Source organism: Entelurus aequoreus, linkage group LG04, assembly GCF_033978785.1.
Source record: "Entelurus aequoreus isolate RoL-2023_Sb linkage group LG04, RoL_Eaeq_v1.1, whole genome shotgun sequence".
NCBI lineage: Eukaryota > Metazoa > Chordata > Actinopteri > Syngnathiformes > Syngnathidae > Entelurus > Entelurus aequoreus.
In genome coordinates, this window is record NC_084734.1 from 80271913 (window position 1) to 80297045 (window position 25133).

Sequence of the window (25133 nt, forward strand, 5' to 3'; positions counted from 1 at the left end):
GTGAGATTTAAAAACATTTAAATAAAAATAAACCTAAAGTTTATTAAATGAATGCGATAGCTAAGAGACTATGGTCTTAGGTATCAGAGATGTTGTAAAACAGGGGTCCCCAAACTACGGCCTGCGGGCCGGATACGTCCAAAATCTGGCCCCTGGGAAGTCCCCAAGTTAACAGTGAAAAAAAAAAAATATGTATACCGTATTTTTCGGGATATAAGTCGCAGCTTTTTTTCATAGTTTGGCCGGGGGTGCGACTTATGTGTGAAATTATTAACACATTACCGTAAAATATCAAATAATATTATTAAGATCATTCACGTAAGAGACTAGACGTATAAGATTTCATGGGATTTAGCGATTAGGAGTGACAGATTGTTTGGTAAACGTATAGCATGTTCTATATGTTATAGTTATTTGAATGACTCTTACCATAATATGTTACGTTAACATACCAGGCACATTCTCAGTTGGTTATTTATGAGTCATATAACGTACACTTATTCAGCCTATTGTTCACTATTCTTTATTTTAAATTGCCTTTCAAATGTCTATTCTTGGTGTTGGGTTTTATCAAATAAATTTCCCCAAAAAATGCAACTTATACTCCAGTGCGACTTGTTTTTTTCCCTTCTTTATTATGCATTTTCGGCAGGTGCGACTTATACTCCGGAGCGACTTATAGTTACGATATACATATAATATATTTCAATATGTTTTTTTAAAATCTGTCCGAATTCATTTTCTACCGCTTGTTACTCTACTCTCGGTGTCTCCGAGCCACTCAGGCAAATTATATTGTCTAAAAATGCATTTTCCCATAGATTACTTGACATCATCGCACTCGCGCCGCAGTGTCGGGCAAGTGCACGCTCTTTCAATTAGTGCGCGAGATATACCGTAATTTCCGGACTATAAGCCGCTACTTTTTCCCCTCGTTCTGGTCCCTGCGGCTTATACAACGGTGCGGCTTATATACTGCCTGTTCTTCTCCGACACCGACGAAGAGGATTTCGGTGGTTTTAGTACACAGGAGTAAGACGATGACACAATGATTAAAGACTGACTTTTCATATACCGGTAGGCTGGTTATTTTGATAACGTACAGGCGAGCACTTTGTATTACTTTGCACCGTTGTATTATTTGTACTCTGCATGAATGCTGTTCGCCATGTCAAAGATGTGAAAGTTTGATTGCATGATTGAAAGATTTATTGTTAATAAATGGGACGCTTTGCGTTCCCAAACAGTCATCTCTGTCCCAACAATCCCCTCCGTGGTAGCAGGAACCCCTATATACTACGGTAATTACACATCAAAACCCTGCGGCTTATAGTCGGGTGCGGCTTATATATGGAGCAATCTGTATTTTCCCCTAAATTTAGCTGATGCGGCTTATAGTCAGGTGCGGCTTATAGTCCGGAAATTACGGTAATATATATATATACACACACACACACAGCCCGGCCCCCGAGTCAAAAAGTTTGAGGACCCCTGTTGTAAAACATGGGACTCTATTCTCCTATTTCAAAAACAGAAAGGCTTTCAACAATCCACATTTTTGTTTTAGTCCACCTCTGATTTTAGGTAAATTTAGTATATCTCTGCAGCATAAATGAAACGGGAATATTTCTTAAAATATTAATATCTTATTGGATAAACTTGTTTTTTTGCTATTCTGACAAGGTTTAGGTAGACATATTTTTTACACTGCCATGTTTTCAATCGTCATTTGAAGTCTTCTACAGAAGGGACAGATCTAACTGGTTGGCCACGTCCACAAGAACAATCTGCCATACCTCAAGCGAGTCTGAATAAAATAAATTGGAAGTGTAAAGAAATTTATGTCCGGGATTCCAAAAGCTTTATTAAAAACAACACAAATGGTGCCTACTCAAAAAGTAAACAGTTTAGTTTGGAATTAAGACAAATCATAATACCACAAATGAAGACGGGTGTGGGGGAGCAGGAGCACTTTTCTGAGGCAAATCTACAGAAAACCCAAGTTAAAAAACAAATTAATAAAAAGATGTTAAATACAACCCCACTCAATATTGAGTACCCCAAGAGTTGAAAAGACCACTACATGCATGTTCTTCATCCACGACACGCCCTAAAAATAAAATTAGGAGCAAGAGGATTGATGGCTGATCAAACTGCTGAGGCATTCAGTGTTGAGTGGAGCTTTAGCGGCACGATAAACTAGTATGTTTAAACATTCATAAAGCAGAAGATCTACAAGAGTACCATAAAAACCTCAGTTTTGTAACAGCTCCATATACCAGGTCAGTCTCCTTCCTGAGCTCCCCGACCCGCTGAGGTGACACGGTCAGGAGAGGCATCTCTTCATCAGTCGCTACATGTTATGAGAAGCAGACAAAGTGCACAGTGGACACTTGACTCAATAACAATAAATACACTCGATGGGTAGCTTATTTTGTAGTACCCCGGTCGCGAGAGACACGATGCACAAAGTGAGCGGGATGCAGGTAACGGACATAACAGTTCTTTTTTCCCCCTCCCCAAAATCCAACAGCAAGGTGAGTTTGCAGAAGAACTTCTCTAATGGTTGTGTTTGAATGTGTGCAGGGATCGCTTCATTGGTTTTTGGCCTGATGTCGGACGCTGTTACAATGGGACATGGCTGAAGAGGTATGACACAGATTCACCGTTGTGAGTTCTACGGATGGCCTCTGCGAGGATCATGGAGATGTCGATAACCTGAAAATGAAAAAAATAAATAGTAAATCGGACAACTTATCACCAGCATCCATTGTTCTCCTAAAATCACCAAGACTGTCTTGCTCTAGTTTCTCAAATAGTGGAGTGTGACTAGGGATGATGTTTGATAAGAAATTATCGAGTTCGAGCCTATTATCGAATCCTCTTATCGAACCGATTCCTTATCGAGTCCAGATAGGTTGTTGTATATGGAAAAAACACAATATTCTCTTATATAAGAAAAAAATTAAATCTAATAAATAAATAAATATTGACTGTTACCCCCCTAAAAAAATAAAATAAATATTGACTGTTGTTACCCAAAGTATATTAAGTGGGATTTTTCAGAAAAACAAATATATACAGTAACACAAAAACAACCTGTCTCTGTGATCACTATAGGTGTATAAATAATAATATAGTGTTAAATAAAATCAGTCCCTTGGGCACAAAACTGAAAATAATACAGCTCTCCAAAAAGTGCACTTCTGCTGCTATTTGACATAACTGTTTGTTATGATGCTTTAACATTTTTGCACTTTATTTCTTTATTGAAAGAAAATTCTATGAAGAGAAAAGTTGTTTGCAAACGTGGTTACAATGCTAAAAAATGAAAAGTTAAAGCTAAAAAAAGAAATACACTTTGAGTAAAAATCTTTCTTCATAGGCGGAAAGATGTGATGTTATGAGCTAGGGAAAATAACAACTACACTACCCAGCATGCAACGGGAGAGACGGGCATGCGCGGTAGCCCCGAAAAGTGTTGTTGCATGTCACCACCCGGCAGCTAAGAATGAATATGAGCACGCTCTGAAAGTAAACGTCAAGAACTCAGCCAACACGCCTCGTCTGCATTATTTATAATTAGACAGACAACACATATACAGTGTGATTTTGTTTTGTTTACAAGCAAAGAAAAACAAAAGTTAAAAAAGGGAGATGTCATGTATGTATGTGTTGCGGTTGCTTTAAGAACGTTGTGACAGCTGCCGTAAAGGAGGTGCGTTGCTATGTTTCCGGTTGTTCGTAAAAGTGTTCGTCATGCGTTTGTACCCTGCTCAAATCTCTCAGTAAAGTTATTCATTGGATTACACCTTTTGTTTTGAACTTTATTACACCTTGGAGCGCTTTTTCCGGTCCATTTTTTTCCTGCTTTCGCTATCTGCGCCTAATGACTGAGCTACGTGACGTCATTTCTTGTGATGTCACACGGAGCATTTCTGGTCGGGACGGGATTCCAGGGATTCGAATAAAGAACCAACTCTTTTTCTTTACTATAGTGGTCTCGATAACGGGTACCGGTTCTCAAAAAGGGATTAGAGTCCGAGGACTCGGTTCTTTTCTTATCGAACAACCGGGAAAACCGGTTTTGAGTATCATCCCCAAGTGTGACTCCTTCCTTGTTCTTTTTTGGGCAGGAAATGTAACATTCAGTATGGAACTATTGGATGGATGAATATCACTTGAGCCAAGTGCAGCCACTACAACGGTTACACTGTGGCCCTGTGTTGATGACCAGTGTTTCCCATACATTCATTTGTAGCTTTTCTCCATTTTAACTGGCTGCAAGTGTGATATCTATATTGCCAGCATCTGTTACATGTTGCAAGTGAGTTTAATTACAAATTAAAAAAGCATCACAAGTAGAAATGTCCGATAATGGCTTTTTTGCCGATATCCGATATTGTCCAACTCTTAATTAGCGATTCCAATATCAACCGATACCGATATATATAGTCGTGGAATTAACACATTATTATGCCTACCGTATTTTTCGGAGTATAATTCGCTCCGGCCGAAAATGCATAATAAAGAAGGAAAAAAACATACGGTATAAGTTGCACTGGAGTATAAGTCACATTTTTTGGGGAAATTTATTTGATAAAAGCCAACACCAAGAATAGACATTTGAAAGGCAATTTAAAATAAATAAAGAATAGTGAACAACAGGCTGAATAAGTGTACGTTGTATGAGGCATAAATAACCAACTGAGAACGTGCCTGGTATGTTAACGTAACATATGGTAAGAGTCATTCAAATAACTATAACATATAGAACATGCTATATATGTTTACCAAACAATCTGTCACTCCTAATCGCTAAATCCCATGAAATCTTATACGTCTAGTCTCTTACGTGAATGAGCTAAATAATATAATTTGATATTTTACGGTAATGTGTTAATAATTTCACACACAAGTCGCTCCTGAGTATAAGTCGCACCTCCGGCCAAACTATGAAAAAAACTGCGACTTACATAGTCCGAAAAATACGGTAATTTTGTTGTGATGCCCCGCTGGATGCATTAAACAATGTAACAAGGTTTTCCAAAATAAATCAACTCAAGTTATGGAAAAAAATGCCAACATGGCACTGCCATATTTATTATTGAAGTCACAGAGTGCATTATTTTTTTTAAACATTCCTCAAAACAGCAGCTTGGAATTTGGGACATGCTCTCCCTTAGAGAGCATGAGGAGGTTGAGGTGGGCGGTAGAGGGTAGGTGTATATTGTAGCGTCCCGGAAGAGTTAGTGCTGCAATGGGTTCTGGGTATTTGTTCTGTTGTGTTACGGTGCGGATGTTCTCCCGAAGTGTTTGTCATTCTTGTTTGGTGTGGGTTCACAGTGTGGCGCATATTTGTAACAGTGTCAAAGTTGTTTAAACGGCCACCCTCAGTGTGACCTGTATGGCTGTTGATCAAGTATGATTGCATTCACTTGTGTGTGTGAAAAGCCGTAGATATTATGTGATTGGACCGGCACGCAAAGGCAGTGCCTTTAAGGTTTAATGGCGCTCTGTACTTCTCCCTATGTCCGTGTACACAGCGGCGTTTTAAAAAGTCATACATTTTACTTTTTGAAACCATCCATCCATTTTCTACCGCTTGTCTCTTTTGGGGTCGCAGGGGGTGCTGGAGCCTATCTCCGCTAAATTCGGGCGGAAGGCGGGGTACACCCTGGACAAGTCGCCACCTCATCGCAGGGCCAACACAGATAGACAACATTCACAATTTAGTGTTGCCAATCAACCTGCATGTTTTTGGAGGTGGCAGGAAGCCAGGGTACCTGGAGGTAACCCACGCAGTCACGGGATTTAACTCAGGACTACTCAGGACCTTCGTATTGTGAGGCACATGCACTAACCCCTGTGCCACCGTGCTTTTTGAAACCGATACCGATAATTTCCGATATTGCATTTTAAAGCATTTATCGGCCGATAATATCGTCAGTCCGATATTATCGGACATCTCTAATCACATATTCAGAATACAACTATTTCTTACGATTTTTTAAAAAGGTGCCAATACACTTATTTTCATTGTCGATTTACTTAAAAGAAACTAGGTACCATTTACCAAACACAGAAACTAAAAGCTTAGTTGTTGTGCAGGAAAGCCAAGTGCTTTATTCAACACAGATGACCACATTATAGTCGCTTGGTGATATTTGTTAGCATGAAGAAAATATCCTTAATAGTTTTAATAAACAAGATGAATAAATATCTCGTAGGCTCAACGTCATATACTGAATCTTGATATCGCTAGCAAACATTGCTGAACAACAGGGACATATAAAGCTAAATAATGACAAAATATTAACTACACAGCATAAAAACTGCAGACATGAATGGTAGATGTGACTAATATTTGCAGCAGTATATCAACGTCAAACGATCACAGCAGCACCGCGCTAGTATACTTTTTTATTTATTTACCAAATAACGGCACTTGTTTGTGTTCGTTTGCATTGACGGCACGCTTATTTTGGCAAATGTATTAACAGCTGGGCTTTGAAGGAAATTATTATTTGTTCAAAAAAGGCACATGACTGAAAAAAATAAGAGAACCGGTGCAGAAAATAAACAGGCAACCTTACTTGTATTTTGGGACAATGCCTCATTTTCTCTTCCTGGGGAATCGTATTAGTGACCACAACTGCTTCAAAGCAGGCATTGTTGATGCGTGAGATTGCGGGCCCAGAAAAGATGCCATGGGTGAGGATGGCGTAGACTTTGGTAGCACCGGCAGAAATCAACCTAAAACACAAAAAAGGTAAGATGTGTAATCACGTTCATCAAGCGGAAGTCGTTCGCTGATGTTGATAATATTTTAATGTAGTGAATCTTCAATTCCAAAAAATAGCTCTATTTTCTTTTGATTATGGTAAGGATATGATAATGGATATGATTGACATATTTTTATTTATGTTCAAAATGTATCGGTAATTAAACACACTAAAGATTTTTCATGAACGTCTCCAAATATGTCCCTTAAACATTAAAAACCAATCAACTAGGGGTGTAACGGTACACAGAAATTTCAGGTTCGGGACGTACCTCGGTTTAGAGGTCACGGTTCGGTTCATTTTCGGTACAGTAAGAAAAGAAAAGAAACATTTTTGGGTTATTTATTTACCAAATTTGTAAAATCTTCCACCAAAAATATTTTTCTTAGTGGAATATTTGATGTGAAGTAATCGGAACCTTGGATAGGTCAATAATTCATAATAACATTGATTTTGATTCAATATTATGTTTTGAGCAATGACAGTTTGAAAGAAAAAAAAAACAGTTTTGTTTTATTAGTCAACATTGCAACTTTTTCTAAATTACATTTAACCTTTAAGCTTTTTTATTTCACTTTTGTTATGTTTTTGTTTATTTTAATAATATTTTTAGAATGTGCCATGGGCCTTTAAAACATTAGCTGTGGGCCGCAAATGGCACACTTTTGACACCCCTGCTATAGATAATAAAAAATTAAATCTGATAAATCTATGGATAAAAAACAGAGCCTGGCGACGCATGCAAGTTTATCATAACTCTCTCTGTCTCTGCCCCTCCCTCACGAATGCTGCACAATTTGATTTGTTTTTAACCCCTTCTTAACCCTGAACGTACATTAAAAATACACGCAACCCTAACTCAAAATGCCGGACATTTGAGGCATTTAAGAAACTCCGCCCGGACAGCTCCGCAAAAGAGACATGTCCGGTGAAAAGAGGATGTATGGTCAGTCTATCGTAGCCCGTTGGCTGCTAGCATGCTGTGTGTTGTGCCTCAGTGTGCATCGTTTACACAACGTGCGTTACGCTACTTAATGTGTGGAAACTCGTTCGGTACACCTCCGAACCGAACCGCCCGCACCGAAACGGTTCAATACAAATACACGTACCTTTACACCCCTACTATCAACACAAAAGTGCACTGCATCGAGCAAATGAAATACGGTATGCGCTGACTGGCTAATTGTTTTGGTAGCCACTAAACTAGCATGTCGTGATACTGTGTACAGATGATCACGTGCTAAGCAGATGCACAGAAGGTTGTAGCAACGTTTATCTAGTCTGCAAACACCAAGGTTTCTTGACCTGACTGGTGCGTGGTAAACCGCCTTGTTGTAACCAACACGTGATTCCAAATCGATCCCAGAAGGCAGTACAAATGGAAAAGCCCAGGTGACAGAGCGGGAAATCAGATCGACTTCATCATGATCAACCAAACATTTCGAAATGCTGTCAAACATGTTAGGACATTTCCGGGGGCAGTTTGCAAGTCAGACCACAACTCTGTCATCATGGGGTTCAAACTCTCCCTCAAGAAAGTTCCTAAACCAGTAAGGGATTAAACGCACTGCAAGTAAACTAATGCAAGTGAAATTCCGCCATTTGGACTTCACTAATTATTGGCAACAAGCCAACCAGCTTTGTGCGTATCTACATGTGCACAACATTGGAGCGAGTTACATTTATTACCGGCCACTCTTTAAAACCCTTGGGCAGGTCTGAATGTTATCTAAATGTTTACTTTAGTTTGAAACAAGGGTGGTAATACCAATCGCCATCTTTTGGCAAGACATGTTTTAAGCACCGCTTGCGAGGCAGCGCTTCTGTGTTTAAAGCGTCACTTGTATCGTGAGTTTTGAAGTTAAAATACCTCCATGTTGCGTTTCTCACACCCTCTTTATTAACCAGTAGAATTGCCGTTATTCCTCTTCATTCTGTTTCTGCTTTTATGCGCCTTGTGTGTGCGTGCTGACATACATTACGTGCGCCTCGGCTCAGCAACGTCACCGCCGCACGGCAGCATGCTGATGAAAAAAAAGTACCGGTATTTTTCAATGGCTGTATAGTACTGTTTTTAATTAATTGGTGCCGGTATACCATACAACACAATGTATCGTTTTTTGTGGGAAAAATGAGGCATGTCTCAGACCCAAAGAGACTAAGTTGATTGCGTCCTTTTAGTTAATTATGTGTCAGGGACGCGAGAACGCGTACCTAGCAAAATCACTGCTTACTTGTCGGCAGCATGGCAGATTGTCCCACACGTGTCTGCCATGTCATCTACAAGAATGGCCACCCGACCCGTCACATCCCCGACAAGAACCATGCGGTCGACCTCATTCGCCTTTTTTCTTTCCTTGTGAATAAGAGCAAAGTCCACATTTAACCTGTCTGCGATAGAGGTGACCCTGCAGAGAGAATGACAAGCAGCATAGTTATAGCCAGGAAAACCTTACTGCACCATTAAATCATCATCATCATCAACAGTATAGATTCTACATTACAAGGCTCAATGAGTCCTCAATGAGTTTACCTCTTAGCTCCACCAGCATCGGGGGAGACGATGGTACAGTTCTTCCACTCTGATATGTTCTCTCTGATCCACTTTAACACAGCAGGCTCCGCATACAGGTTATCTACAGGGATGTCAAAGAACCCCTAAAAGACAATCGCAAAGGAGATTGAGAAATACATTTTTTTTTGGTTTTTAACTGCAATTAGCCACAGATGAAGTCTCATATTTTACATTACGGCATCGCGGAGTAATACTTTTAAATGTGGAGGTTATACACATATGTAAACTGTTCAACTTGAGCATACACAAGTGTGTCACACAACCAAAATAACAAAAAGGTGGCCAACAGCGCTGTTGGATTGTTTGTGCTTTTAAATCAAAGTGCTCATTCATACTTCAACTACTGGTCCAAAAGAATTGCACTATTTGTACATAACTGATGGCAGACAGAAACATGTACCGTATTTTTCGGAGTATAAGTCGCACCGGCCGAAAATGCATAATAAAGGGAAAAAACATATAGAAGTCGGGAAATTTATTTGATAAAACCCAACACCAAGAATAGACATTTGAAAGGCAATTTAAAATAAATAAAGAATAGTGAACAACAGGCTGAATAAGTGTACGTTATATGACGCATAACCAACTGAGAACGTGCATGGTATGTTAACGTAAGAGTCATTCAAATAACTATAACATATAGAACATGCTATACGTTTACCAAACAATCTGTCACTCCTGATCGCTAAATCCCATGAAATCTTATACGTCTAGTCTCTTACGTGAATGAGCTAAATAATATTATTTGATATTTTACGGTAATGTGTTAATAATTTCACACATAAGTCGCTCCTGAGTATAAGTCGTACCTCCGGCCAAACTATGAAAAAAACTGCGACTTATAGTCCGAAAAATACGGTATACAAAACATTGTTTTGACCCAGGAGTACAAGCATTGGGCTCCTTTACAATAGTGTCCAAAGTCCTTCCTGTGGACCAACTGTGGCGGTTGCATATATAAAAAAAAGGAACTATAGCCCACAACAGACCCATTGAGCATCTGCTCACTGTAGTGTGTGCTACTCTGTCCGATGCGGTGGGGAGTTTTTTTTTGTTAAGTATCTGTTTAATTTGGAGGAGTGCTGCAGCAAATTAAGTGTAAAATTTGACATTTAAGACCAGGTGGTAAGCAGACGACCCTAAATTTAATTTGTAAACTCCCTTGTCATCCACTGAAAGAAATGCACTGTTGTATACTGCTTTTAATTTACAGTACATATATTTGATTACTTATACCTTAGTGTTATGTTAATGTTAAATGTTCTAAAGACGAAAATTATCAACAGAACTGACAAACTTCGGACACCTATGCAAATTTTTTTTTTTTTTACAAATCCTTTGTGCACAGTCAAAATCCCTTTTTAAAAAGTCACAATCTAAATATTTGTGGAACACACTCCGTTTGTGTATATAGCTAGGGTAAGGTCCAAAAGTATTTGGTCAGTAAATTGAATAATAAAATAAATCGGCATGTGAATGAAGTGAAGCATTCAGGAATTTCATATAATTTGTGGATGGCCGACATTATCAGACAACTGACGATTGTAAATATAAACATATTTAATACTTGTTTGATGGAGTCTATGGGATTCCTTGACTAAAAAAGTTTTGACTCCAAGTATTTAAATGTGTGGTTATATTTACTGTTCAAATATTTTTCGGGCACATTTACTCACTGGTGTTCAAACGTACATAACCCCCCTCCCCACATCTTGTCCAAATCTCCCCAAACTTTCTTCAATTATTTTTGGCCTACATCTTATTGTTTGTAAGTTATTAACATTTTATGTTTTCGTATTTAAGTGTTATTATTGATATCCAATCCTCCAACCATGTCCAAATCTCCCAAAAACGTGTTCAATGTGTTTGTTCTGCAAACATTTTTGGTCTAATTTATAATTTTTAGTGAACAGTGATTCATAACCAGCCCAATCTCAGAATCTCCCCAAACCAATCCCACTCGTTAGTGCAGCAAACATTTTTGGTCTTACTATTAAGGCTGGGCGATATGGCATACAAAAAAATAAAAATATCACCTTTTTTTTTATTAATATCATTTGATCTCGAACAATATATTTTTTTATTATTAAAAGGCATATTTTCCTATCCATTATTATACTGAGTAATGTTGCATCCTGCAGTATCTTGTAACAGACATTTCTGGCATGTTTCGTCAAGATAATATACGCTAACAGCTGACAACTGTCATTTTGTTGATGTCGACGATTGTGTTTACTACAGGTGCAAAGGTACAGGTAACCCACGCTATGGTCTGCACCACCGTTGTGGGGCCATGCTTCTTTTTTGGTATGTTTGGTGGGGGTAAATGTTTTTCCTCTCAAAGTTATTTTTCTTGTTATCACAAACTTAATTCTGTAGTAAACAAAACATCAGCAGTGTACTGTATACTGTAAGAATTTTTTCCTAGTTAACATTTACTAAACAACACATTCAAATGGTAAATCGTTTGTATTCTTTGATTACTTGTATTCACCAGTGCTTTGGCAAACGTCAAGCGGTGACTTAGTTTGTGGAGCACTTCAAAACACAAACAGTCTTATATTCATTGAAAATACATTAACGTACAGTTGAAATTGTAGGTACTGTAAAATAATGTATACCAACACAAAACCATTTAAAGATTATTTCAGGAACATAATATTTATATCCAACACTCAAAAATGATTGGAACAAAAAGTGTCTGTAGTTTTTTAGTGCATGTTATATCAGAGGAGTTGAATCAGAGCAAACAAAGTCTGATTCTAAAATATTTAGATACAAAAATGTCGATTTCTGATTACATTAAATCAATAGGTGTGTTTTATCTCCCCGCCGGGACCAAGAACCTACAATAGTTCAGTCACAAAGACATTCTGCGAGTGCTTGCGAGTCCACATCCAGGGCAGGATTACTGGTGAGCTGCAGCAGACCATGAGACTTTAAGTAAGTTGTAAATAACAATATATAAATAATAAATGTCAGTGTTTATCTCACGCCGACATCACAAAAATACATCGGCTTTAGCGTTAGCTTTTTAGCATTAGCATTCTGTAAATTTGGGTTGAGGCTAATAACTATAAAAATGGAGTTTGATTGATTGAAACTTTTATTAGTAGGTTGCACAGTACAGTACATATTCCGTACAATTGCCCACTAAATGGTAACAGCCGAATAAGTTTTTCAACTTGTTTAAGTCGGGGTCCACGTTAATCAATTCATGGTAGTGTCACTAACTACTTTTACAACACGTAATAAAGTAAATAGATAATATTTGATGGTATTTACTTTCGTTCCACTCGTGTGCTGCCTCCTATATTTCACATTTCAGAGTCAGAGTAGTAAACAGCTGAGGTCGCTGCTTCGAGTCTGGCTTCATACTCCTTCACAAATACGTTTAAAAGAGTCTGTCGACTTCTCGTAGCTTCGCATGTCGAAATTAAGTTTGTAAAAATAATAAACAACAATAAACTGCATATAGTTTAAAGACTACAGCAAAGTAAAAAAACTGCAAGATAGTTCCAATGATCAGCGTTCTTTAGCACAAAGATGCTCCACAAAAGTTCCTGCATTTCGAAAGCCATCTCCGTTGTCAAGTTTGTTATAATAGAAATACACAAGAAATAAACAAGTCGCTGTTTATATTCCAATGACAGTCGTGTGTTTGGAAAAAAAGTTGTAGGAACGCCCCCAACTGTCAGCGTTCGACAGCACAGCCCACCCCCGAAAAGGTTCCTGGCCGCTTGTAAAAGTCCCACCTAACTAGGAGGATCAACCCGGGTAGTTTTTGGTGAAAACACAGGGGGAACTTTATTTAGCCGGGTAAGTGGGGAAGTTCCTGAAAAACTTCCTGCGGTGGAAAAGGGCCTAATCACAACACATTCACACACATGGACATGGTAAATAAAGAAGAATTGTTCCGTGCAGGATTATACCAAGCACAACGTTGCATCCCTATGGTTTACTACGCTGGTATCTTCTAACAGACATTTCCACCATGTTTGATCTAGGTTATATATGCTAACAGCCTATCACCATGATTGACTGAAATTAATCACGATCATCAATCACACTCAAATCGACCAGCCCTACTACTAACTGTTATAGTTTTTAAGTTTATGTTTTGTGATTCACCTGTGTGAAGTTGGCCCCCGTTAATTAAAACAATATAATACGCTATATGCTATACTTAAAAACCTTAAGAGTTAGAATAAACACTTTTGCAGCACAAACATAGTACTAACGAATGGAACAAGTATGAAGGCTTGGTTATAAGTAATAACACTTAAATACAATAAAATGTTAACTTAAAAACTAAGAGTTTGACCAAATATTTTTGCAGCACGAATAAGCAAAAACGAGTACAAACAAAAAAAAAACGATTGGGACTGGTTTGGGGAGGTTTTGACAAGGTGGAGGGGCTGGTTATGACTCATAATTCATTAATAACTTAAGTCATAACAGTTAGACCAAACATTTTTGCAACACAAACAGGTACAAAGCACAAATAATTGGGAAGATTTGGACATGGCTATTGGTTATAAATAATGCTTAAATGCCAATGCGGGGGAGGGGTTGGTTATGAATAATAATTTGTTAATAACTTTAAAATTGTAAAAGACCAACAATTTTTGCAGCACAAACAAGCACGAACGAAGTACAGACTAACGCAGACCTGGGCATTCTGCGGCCTGCGGGTCGCATCCGGCCCTTTGTACGTCCCTGTCCGGCCCGCATGAGGCCAATTATAAATTACAAAATACATTTAAAAAAGTATCTATTTCGAGTGTGCAATACAACGGTGCTGCTTTTGTTTTGAAAAGCGTTATTTGTATTACTTCCGTGTGGATGTATGCTCGTGCGCGCAGCGGCAATCACAAATACAAAATAAATTTAAAAAAACATCTTTGTCGTGCGTGCAATACAACTGTGCTGCTTTTATTTTGAAAAGTGTTATATGTGCGTATGTCCTGTGAGGGAAGGCGCACAGCGACAAGTGATGCCCGGTTATCCCCGAGACGCTAAAAAGAGAAAAGTTGATGACGAATGGCGTGTTTTAAAAAAGACATGGACTGCCAAGTAAAGGTAAAGCCGTGTGCTTATTTGTGGTACACACGTTGCTGTGTTTAAAGAATATAGTGTAACGACCTGCTGAAGTAGATGTCTTCTTGAGTTGCGTAAATGAGGAGCGAGGAGACGTGCGTGTGGAAGGAACGAGATATGTTGAGCTGTGTTAGTATAGCTTGCTCAATAAAAGTTTAAAAAGAGCGTCAGACTTGGTGTGGACTTCTTCTGGACGCTACAATTGGTGTCAGAAGTAAAACTTTGCGCATACTGCACTGTTTGTGTGCTACGTGCCACGTGAGGAGCTCGCCGCAAAGAGAGAGAGAGACAGCGTTTACAGGTGCAGCCACGCTGCTTGCCACGGGGGAATTCCGCCCTCAATGAAGACTCCCAGGTTTGATGGCAAGGCGAACTGGGAGGCATTTCATCCCACTTGTGACATCAATTGTAGCGTCCAGAAGAAGTGCACACCAAGTCTGATGCTCTTTTTAAACTTTTATTGAGCATGCTATACTAACACAGCTCAACTTATCTCGTCCTTTCCAAAAGGAAAACCAATCCTCACTCCTCATTTCCGCAACAGCAACGCTTCCTCCTTCTTCGCCAATCACCTTACAAGCGTGCTACGTTCACAACAAAGAGGATGCAGGATAAAGTGACATAAATTGAAATTTTTGTATTGTAATATACATCAGGAAGTGTGTAAGAAAGTGTTGAAAATAAAACCATCAAAAGCCATCTGCTTTTGAATAAAGATAAATTAGGTTAAATGAAAATATTATTATCTATTTTACGGTATATCAAAAATAATGAGCAAAATTGAATTGAAATATTGTCAGTGTGGCCCTCCAGCAGTGCTCGGGTTGCTCATGCGGCCCCCGGTAAAAATTAATTGCCCACCCCTGGACTAACGTAACAAGTTTGTGGATATTTTGACATTGTTGGGACGAAATTATAATTTAGACGTCAACAGCACAAAAACATTTTTTGCAGCACAAACAAACACAATAGATTAAGACAAGTTTAAGGAGATTTTGAATGCCCCGCAATACAATGAATACAATGACTTGGATCAATGAGAACAAATACATAAATATGTATTACTCATTTTGAGTTTTTCCATTATGCTTTATTTTTGTTACTGCATCTACAAATCTGCACTGCAAAGAACATAATTTCCCATTTGTATGATTAATAAATATCTATCCTATCTAGGTGTTTTGACAATATATTGATAAGGCATAAATGGCCATATTTAACCTTTTGATACGTTTATCCCAAGCAAATTGTCCCTCCCCCACCCATTATATACATATTTTTATCATTCCTTAAATTAATTAAGTCACCGTAGTGAAAGACGACATTAAATAATTCCCTGGATATAGTGGCTTACACATGGGGTTTGCTAATGTAATAATACTTTCAAAGGACTCCAATATAAAGAAAAATAGTTATATTTCAGAGCTCTTGAATTCCCTTTCAGTGTTTTAAAGTAAAATTTTTTAAACGGCAAACAAAATGGTAAGAAAACAAAGTGGCTCAATCGTTCATTAGATGTTTTCACTTGGTCACCGCCGTGTTAACATATCCTGTTTACACTAGAACATTGACATTTTCAGTTATACAACATAATGTGGCCTCAATGTTAAAGTTTTTGATAATGATACATGTTTGTCTTAAACAATGGGAAAAAAAACACGTACAAGTATGGGGATGTCAGAACAACATCAGTAAACAAAGCTGTGCTTACATTGTCTTGCAACATTTTAATGAGCCAAACAAGTAGAGTACTGCAGGTATCTAACTGGCCGGCAGGAAGAGATACTAATTTTGACTGTATGCTGAAGTGATTAAACCCATCGAAGCATTCACATTAAAAAAACGATTAAAAAAACGACACAGACCTTGGTTGTGATGTGCAAATATTCACCTGTATCTGCGAGGCGTGCAAATCCATAGTGATGATGTGGTCTGCACCTGACACAGACAACATGTTGGCCACCAACTTGGCAGAGATGGGAGCACGACTCTGTGATAAAAATCGATCTGTTAAGTCATGTGGACTAAGTCTATTGGCAAGCTTAACATGTGAGCTAAAAATAGGAATGAACTTTGGGATTGGCATCATTTCTAAGATTACACACACACATAAATACATATGTATTTGTGCATATATATATATACATATATATATATATATATATATATATATATATATATATATATATATATATATATATATATATATACACACCACCGTTCAAAAGTTTGTTGTCACAAACAATTTTGTGGAATAGCCTTTATTTCTAAGAACAAGAATAGACTGTCAAGTTTCAGATGAATGTTCTCTTTTTCTGGCCATTTTGAGCGTTTAATTGACCCCAGATATTGCACCAAAAACCAGACATTTGCAGCTAGAATAGTCAATTACCACATTAGCAACGTATAGAGTGTATTTCTTTAAAGTTAAGACTAGTTTAAAGTTATCTTCATTAAAAAGTACAGTGCTTTTCCTTCAAAAATAAGAACATTTCAATGTGACCCCAAACTTTTGAACGGTAATATATATATATATATACACACACACACAGGCTAACAGTTAAATGTAACAATGATTGGAATAACAGAATTTATTATACACTAGATTAGGACTGCATGATTTTGGCCAAAAAAAGTCAAAATGTTTTCCCCGCTGAAAACTCGATTTCTAATTACGATTTCGATGTTTTGAGAAACACTAAAAAAAAAAAGACAACAGGGCAGAATATCTGCCTTTTTCTTTTATAGTTAATTTTTTTTTGTTACTTCATACGTTTTTGCTCCATTTGTGTTTATTTTATTTTTACAATGTGCCAGAAGTCCATAAAAAAGTATATTGCACCAAAAAGGCAAACGACAGTAAAGTGTTTCCAAGTTGTGTCTTCTTAGCACTTGTGGAAGTGATAAAAGTTAGGTTGCCTCTTGAGATTTTTCGCACACACTTCCTGGGCTTGTGTAGTCGGATCTCTGCTGGCGCTGCGAATATTTTGCCTTTCGTGACTGCTTGTATTGGATTACCAAATAAATGCGCAACACTAGACTCACGCCTCTCTCGTACTCCTTATGCTTACCTCAACTTGCGAAATATAGCAAAAAAGTAGAACAAGTGGCACAACAAATCCCTTCTGCTAGGTCTTATTCTCAAGCAAAGCAGGTGCGTATGAAGTAGGGCTGAACGATTTCAGGAAAAAATCTGATCACGATTTTTCTGACAGAAATTGCGATTTCGATTTTGACTCACGATTTCTTTTCAAATCAAGCTTCAGTAACAGTAACAGATTTAAAACATGACAAAAAATGATATACCATGAAAACATTAAATGCTATGTAATGCAAGGATGAATACTAAAAGGTAAGAATTGCTTCAAACATGTATTTATTAAGAAACATGCATGTACATTCTCCAAAGTTCTTGACCAACAGCAGTTATTAAAACTAAAGAACTAAAACCAGTACAAAAACCTTAATTATGTTAAGATAAATAAAAAAGTTTAAGTTAAATAAAATACAAAACAATTCCAACACAAAAAGCAATGCTTAATATATAATAAGAAAAACAAAATTCAACAACTTCAATAAAGGAAAAAAAGGATCCTGACCTTATGTAAACAGTCTTATACTCAAGTAGGTAGGTCAGTCTTTTATGGCTCAAGAGAGCTAGCCTATCAACATCTATAGCAGCAATTCAAGTACTTTATTCAACCCTGGAAGAAACCTGAACAATATTTTAAAGTGAAATTGAAAAGTAATGGTAATAAAGAAAATACTATTACAAAAACAAAATGACCCAACCTCTGCCCTTCTGAAAAATATGTCAGACATTAAAATAGGTGGGTCATTCATTTACCGCTTAGCAGCACCCAAATATTGCACATCTATTCTGTTAACAATAGAACATAATATTCCTGAAAACTAGCATTTATCTTTTTTTTTTTTACAAAAACTGACACCACAAGTCAGGGTAAAGTGCAGAACAAACACAATCTAAAAAGTACTTTAACAATAATACTTGCTTCCCTGACATCTCTACATCACTCTTCTCTCTGCGGCTGCTCTTCTCATAAGGAGTTATACTGGCAAACGACGCTGTAATTGTGGTATGTTTGCTACAATGGGCTGAATCGCTCGGGGTTGACTTTTCACCGGACTTTTTGGTCATACATTCGTCGTGTAACTGCCGGTGGTGATTTTTCAAGTGCCGGAATAAATTAGTCGTGTTGCCTTGGGATGTGGCGACTTTGGCCCGACAAGTTTTACAAAGTACCTGTTTCTGATGCACATCTGAAGTTTCGAAACCGAAGTAGTCCCAAATGACAGACGTGCTGCTCTTCTTCTGTATTAAAACTAAATCCTCCTCCACTTCTGACCCGGCGGCAGCAGCCATTTCCTCCAGGACGTTTGTTTCTTCACCAAAGTTGTTAGTGGGCGTGTACGCGGTAGCCTCGTCAATGGCCGCCTCTGATTGGTTAGCGTGACGGCATGCCCTGCTCACAAGTAGTTTACCACTTCTGATTGGTGAGTTTGACAAGGCATGAGAGTAGCACGAGCAGGCTGCATATACACAACAGACATGTCAGCCAGGAGAGCTAAATAACGTTCGTCTAAAACCGAAGCCTTCACGATCTCAAGATTGAGACTTCTGAAATCGCAATTTCGATCTGAAAACGATAAATCGTTCAGCCCTAGTATGAAGCGTGTCGTGCAGCGGAGTTACAGGTTATGTTGCCACAGTTCCATCATAATTTGTTCACGAGCGAAGACAAACATTTGTGCCAGGGGAAATGTCATTCATAGCCACAAACAAATGAATAAATGGGAAACACTGATGTGTGTGTGTGGGGAGCATGCTCACTGGAAGAAGGAGCCTACGCGAGACAGAGGAAAATGAATTGACAATTTTTTTAATTTATTTTTTTAAATATTGTCATTAGATAATCTGATTAGGATTTTAAGGGGAACAGCACTTTTTTTTTTAAATGTTTCCAATAATTCACAATTCTAATGACAGACAAGAACACATGTCTTTGTTTCAATGCATTCTAATTCAAATACACATAAATAAAAGTCTGCTTACAATGGAGCCATGATGTCATTGTGTCTATTTCGACTATACAACCCAATAAATACCCATCCAAAAAGGGACAAAAATATGATCTATTAACATTTTGTGACGTGAATATTAACCAAGTATAGGTTGTACTCACCTGATGTCACGTCCAGCTAATTAAATATGTGAGACTCGAAGTGAATGTGTGTAATCTTAGAAATGATGCCAATCTCAAAGTTCATGCTTATTTTTAGCTCAGATGTTAAGCTTGCCAACAGCGCTTATAATTACATCTCTAATATTTGGTTAATATTCAGGTCATGATATGTATATAGAGTATTGTTGGCAGGTTTTGGATGGTTATTTAGAGGGTTTTGTGGGCGACATATAGATCCCCCTTTGTTAGCGGACTTTTTATGTATTTACGACTGAGAATGCATAAAAAGAAAAAAGAAAAACGTGTGTTCATGGGTTTGTTAATAATACACATCTCTCTCTAATGTTTGCGTATTTCCAGTAGGACTGATCTGATACTATGGTCGGAGTGCAGAAGTGTTCCTCCAGGATCGTCAAACTAAGGAAATCATCGAAGACGTTTAGAGCGGAATATTGAAAATGGCTGACTGAATTTTCTGGCATTTTGTGAAGTTTAGACGACATTTTCACATACTTTGCGGATTGTAGCTATAATTGGATATGGTTTAATAGATACAACGAAACACAAATTCAACAAGTTTCCACTCTACTGGTACTTTAAACTAGCAGGATCACAAGCAGTGGCCTATACAATATGGGTGGACTTGCAACTAAAAAGCTGAGCAATGAGAAAAACCAAACAAGCAATGCATGGACATTCAGGGTCAGAGGCTTCTCGTCAAGATGTTGGATGGCAAACAGAATGACAGAGATAATTAGACATGTCCCTCACCCCCACCTTGTCCTTCTTATCCTGGCGGGCATATGGGAAGCAAGGGATGACCGCTGTAACTCTGCAGGCAGAGGCTATCTTGCAGGCGTTGATCATGATGAGGAGCTCCATCAAATTATCGTTGATCTCCCCACAGCCGCTTTGGACAATATAGACATCCTCTCCACGTACACTCTCCCCTATCTCCACGCTGTCAGAGGGAGGCGACAAAACAAACAGCACTTAGCAGCAGAGAGCTAACAAGACACACAACGTGGGGGAAGAACAAACAAAAGCGGAGTGTCATGTAACATGTGCTGGGACTTGGGTGTAAAATGACGAGTATAATGGTTAGACCATGGAAGTCAAACGTACAGGCCCGCGAGATGAGTTTGCCAAATCTAAAAATGAGCTGAAATTTATGAATGAAAGAAAATGTGTCCACTGGATGTCGGAGAGGGCGGAGCTATGTGCTGTGTTAAGATAGAGGTGACACTTCTGTGTTTGGACCTTATGTACTTACGCTGCTTATTAGGGATAGTATGCAAAATGTGGATCGTGACGTTCGTGCCTTGATTGTCAAACATGTCAGTAATTTTATTTTATTTTACATTTAAACCCCGAAAAATGCTTTAGATAATCTGTACATTCCGTGTTGTACTTAATGACTGTGGGGACACATTTTCTGTGCGCACATAAATATGCTGAAATAATATGTATCCCCTTCTAACTTCATGTGATATTAATGATACACGTCCACATTCACAAGTTTTGTTGTAGATGATGCTCCATATGTACAGAATAACCACATGACGTTAGTACATCAGTTGAGAAAAATGAGAAATGACTCCTGGGCGCGGCCACCGCTGATGCTCACTGCTCCCCTCACCTCCCAGTGGGTGAGGGGAGCAGTGAGCACTAGGGTTGGGTATCGTTGGAATTCGAACGATTCCGGTTCCGATTCTTTGTTTCTATTCCGATTCCTGACGATTCTCGGTTCCGATTCTCTTAAGAGGCAGGGTCAAAAAAAAGTTTAGGATATTTTAAATGAGCTAGCTAACCTAGTCTTTCTGAATGAAATAGTCTGACATTCTCCATCAATTTTAATTCTATTAACTTTTTATGAACTTTACTATAAATTCCTCACAGGGCTGTTTTCAACTAGAATATAAATATAAAATCTATGATCTTGAATATAAATATTATAAATTATGAATACATTTTCCCAGGGGTACACTTTCCTCAAGAGAGCTTTATTTTTGAAAACCTCATGAAAACACATTTACACACAAGTGTATGATGCTGCAGGAAACCTCATGAAAACACATTTACACACACAAGTGTATGATGCTGCAGGTACTTAAAAATGTTACCGTGCTCCCACTGATGGGCTAACCTGGTGCAGAAAAGCAAATAAACAATCAGAAACAACTTGCAAAACCCAGTCCAGATTAGCAGCAGGTACAGTATAAAATCAGAGACAGTTTTTGTTTAGGAAAATAACCATATCCGCCTTCTCAGGCAGGATGCGTGAGCGTTCTGGACAGATAGTGTCTCCTGCTGTGGAAAATACACGTTCGCTGGGTGTGGAAGAAGCTTGAACGCATAAATAGGAGAAAGCGAGTTATGACAGCAAAGGATAAGTCTTTTGTTGGTTCCACCACAATGCAGCAGGGTCGTCAGACATAAGTATCGGTGGAACGTCCTGGTACATCTGCAGCTCTCTCCCCCCGTTTCTGTTATTTCGCGGTTATTTCACTTTTTTTGTAAAGTAAAGCCAAACTTTCGACCGCCGACGCCCGCTATCTATGCTTGAGCTTGACTGATTCGCTCGGCTATGCTAACACTTCCGGCGGTGGGCGCTTCTTCGTTGGTGTTCAGCGGCTTCTTCTTCCGGTTCGGCGGACATATTTTTTTCCGGTCGGCGGACTGGTATCGAAAATAGGAATCGAAATTTAAACTTTTGAACGATTCCGGGAGAATCGGAAAGTTAGTCCCGGTTCCAATCGATACTCGATACCCAACCCTAGTGAGCACTGAGGGTCAAATGCAGAGGCTAATCCCTCCACACTTAGTGTGTGTGTGACAATCATTGGTACTTTAACTTTTTAATAACATCTTGTAATTTCATCCATCCATTTTCTACCGCTCGTCCCTTTCGGGGTCATGGGGGGTGGTGGAGCCTATCTCAGCTGCATTCGGGCGGTAGGCGGGGTACACCCTGGACAAGTCGCCACATCATCGCAGGGCCAACACAGATAGACAGACAACAATTACCATGGATGGATTAACGTGGACCCCGACTTAAACAAGTTTAAAAACTTATTCGGGTGTTACCATTTAGTGGTCAATTGTACGTAATATGTACTGTACTGTGCAATATACTAATAAAAGTTTCAATTAATCAATCAATCACACTCACATTCACACACTAGGGCCAATTTTAGGGTTGGCAATAACCTATCTCCAGGTGCATGTCTTCATTTTGATATTTTTCATTTCATCTTTTGATAGATTAAAAAAGATATACTGATGGGAGCATTTTAAAACGCTGCCAGACTCAAATACACCAATTATTATCACATTAAGTATTCAGAAAGTATACATAACAAATGAAGAGAGAATACTATTAATCGCAACGTGTAAGTGTAAAAAAACAACAACATTATGGTTTGTACATTTCCAGAATGTGCTTGGTCTTTTTTTTTTTAAACAAAGAGAACCAAATTTGAAGTTTTCTTTATTTTTAAGTTTACGTGCCATGATTTTTGCAGTCCGGCCCACTTGGGAACAGATTTTCCTCCATGTGGCCCTCAGGCAAAAATGAGTTTGACTCCCTTTGGTTAGACAATGATTAAAAAAGGGATGCAAGCAGCTTTTAAAATATTAAACACCGCTGCTGCTCACCTCACCTCCCTGGGGGTGAGGGTGATGGGTCAAATGCTGAGGATAATCTCACCACACCTAATGTGTGTGCGACAATCATTGGTACTTTACATTTTTAATAACATCTTGTAATTTCCATCCATCCATTTTCTACCACTTGTCCCTTTCAGGGTTGCGGGGGGTGCTGAAGCCTATCTCAGCTGCATTCGGGCGGAAGGCAGGGTACACCCTGGACAAGTCGCCACCTCATCACAGGGCCAACACAGATAGACAGACAACATTCACACACAAGGGCCAATTTAGTGTTGCCAATCAACCTACCCCCAGGTGCATGTCTTTGGGAGGTGGGAGGAAGCCGGAGTACCCAGAAGTTTTTTTTTGATTGATTGAGACTTTTATTAGTAGGTTGCACAGTGAAGTACATATTCCGTACAATTGACCACTAAATGGTAACACCCGAATAAGTTTTTCAGTTTGTTTAAATCGGGAACCCACGCAGTCACGGTGAGATCATACAAACTCCACACAGAAAGATCCCGAGCCCGGGATTGAACTCAGGACTACTCAAGACCTTCGTATTGTGAGGCACATGCACTAACCCCTGTGCCACCGTGCTGCCTCTTGTAATTTCATTTTGATATTATTTTTCTTTTCATAGATTAAAAAAATTAACACTGATGGGAGCATTTTAAGACTCAAATCAACCAATTATTATCACAACATTTATTGAGAAAGCATAACGACAAATGAAGATAGAATTCTATCAAGCGCAACATGTAAGCGTAAAGTAAAACATGATGGTTTGTACATTCTCAGAATGCGCTTGGTCTTTTTTTAAACAAAGAAAACAAATTGAGGTTTTCTTTATTTTTAAGTTATCGCGCCATGATTTTAGCAGTCCGACCCACTTGGGAACAGATTTTCCGCCATGTGGCACCTAGGTACAAATTAGTTCGACACCATTTTGTTAGACAATGTTTTAAAAAAAATATGCACGTAGCTTATAAGATATTAAACAACAATTTGATCAACTTTTAGGGATAAAAATAGAACTCGAGCGTCTATCGTCAAATGCGCGGCTATTTCTGCGTGACACGTTTAGCTAGGCTAGGTTGGCGCAGTTAGCTCGCAAGTTGGCGGCTTTTGGAGAAGCCAAACGCGACAATAAACTCACCATGTTTCTTGGTTGCTAAATTTCTTGGTTACCACCTTGCCCAACTCCAGACCCAGGCGGTCTGCTATCTTTTGAGACAGGTCCGGGTGAGAGCTACCGCTGAATATTTTGATATTCGGCATTTTGCTGCTGTCCAGGGCGTCGAGTCGTCGGTGGCTTTGTTTTTGGGTTTTTTTGTTTTTCATACAAATCAAAACGTCCAAGACAGCGACCGAGAACCAAGCAACAGTTGTCTGGCTACTCGTACCAAGGACCAGCACTCACGACCTAGCCACCTCTAGCTGCACACATCATCTTCCTCTCCCTGCTGCGCGCACACTTTCACTTACGTCTTCTCGTGATGACGTCACCACGCACTGCGCGTCAGCAGTCGGTGCTGCATTCAGGTAAACTCGGACATTGCACAATTTGAAGTGGGGAAAAAAAGCCAAAACTCAAACTTGGAAAATCCAGAATCGCCCTCAAAGCAACGACAATACAATACTATCTATAGTCTTTGTGCGATAGTATACGTCTGTGACGTTTTGTCTGCGTGTTGTTTATTCAAGTGTAGTGTGTCGTCACTCGTCAGACTCATTTTTTATTTTTTTATTTTTAATAAACCTTTATTTATAAATTTCATCATTTACAAACAGTTGAAAATAATAATCAAAGTAAAT

At 38.6% G+C, this 25133-nt stretch overlaps 1 protein-coding gene across 2 annotated transcripts; it reads right to left on the reverse strand.

Annotated features, from left to right (window-relative positions):
* Positions 1–1835: 1835 nt before the first annotated feature.
* Positions 1836–24815, reverse strand: LOC133649059 (ribose-phosphate pyrophosphokinase 1). 2 transcript variants are annotated; one of them, XM_062045813.1, is made up of 7 exons: positions 24475–24815; positions 20436–20625; positions 16352–16450; positions 9319–9443; positions 9020–9193; positions 6597–6756; positions 1836–2718 (listed from the first exon to the last, which is right to left on the reverse strand). In XM_062045813.1, exons 1-7 carry the CDS (start codon positions 24657–24659, stop codon positions 2626–2628), a joined length of 1026 nt encoding a protein of 341 aa, XP_061901797.1. In that variant the 5' UTR covers positions 24660–24815; the 3' UTR covers positions 1836–2625. The 2 variants fall into 2 exon arrangements, with proteins under 2 accessions (XP_061901797.1, XP_061901798.1); XM_062045814.1 differs by having other exon boundaries at positions 20442–20625; positions 24475–24814.
* Positions 24816–25133: the final 318 nt, after the last annotated feature.

Bases quoted from the DNA above. Each gene is read 5' to 3' on its own strand.
- LOC133649059 (XM_062045813.1), bottom strand. From the start codon at position 24,659: ATGAAAAACAAAAAAACCCAAAAACAAAGCCACCGACGACTCGACGCC. The intron at 9,444-16,351 runs GTGAATATTTGC...ATTGTCTTTTAG, and splicing joins TGCACGCCTCGCAGATACAG to GGGTTCTTTGACATCCCTGT. The intron at 9,194-9,318 runs GTAAACTCATTG...TTCTCTCTGCAG, and splicing joins GATGCTGGTGGAGCTAAGAG to GGTCACCTCTATCGCAGACA.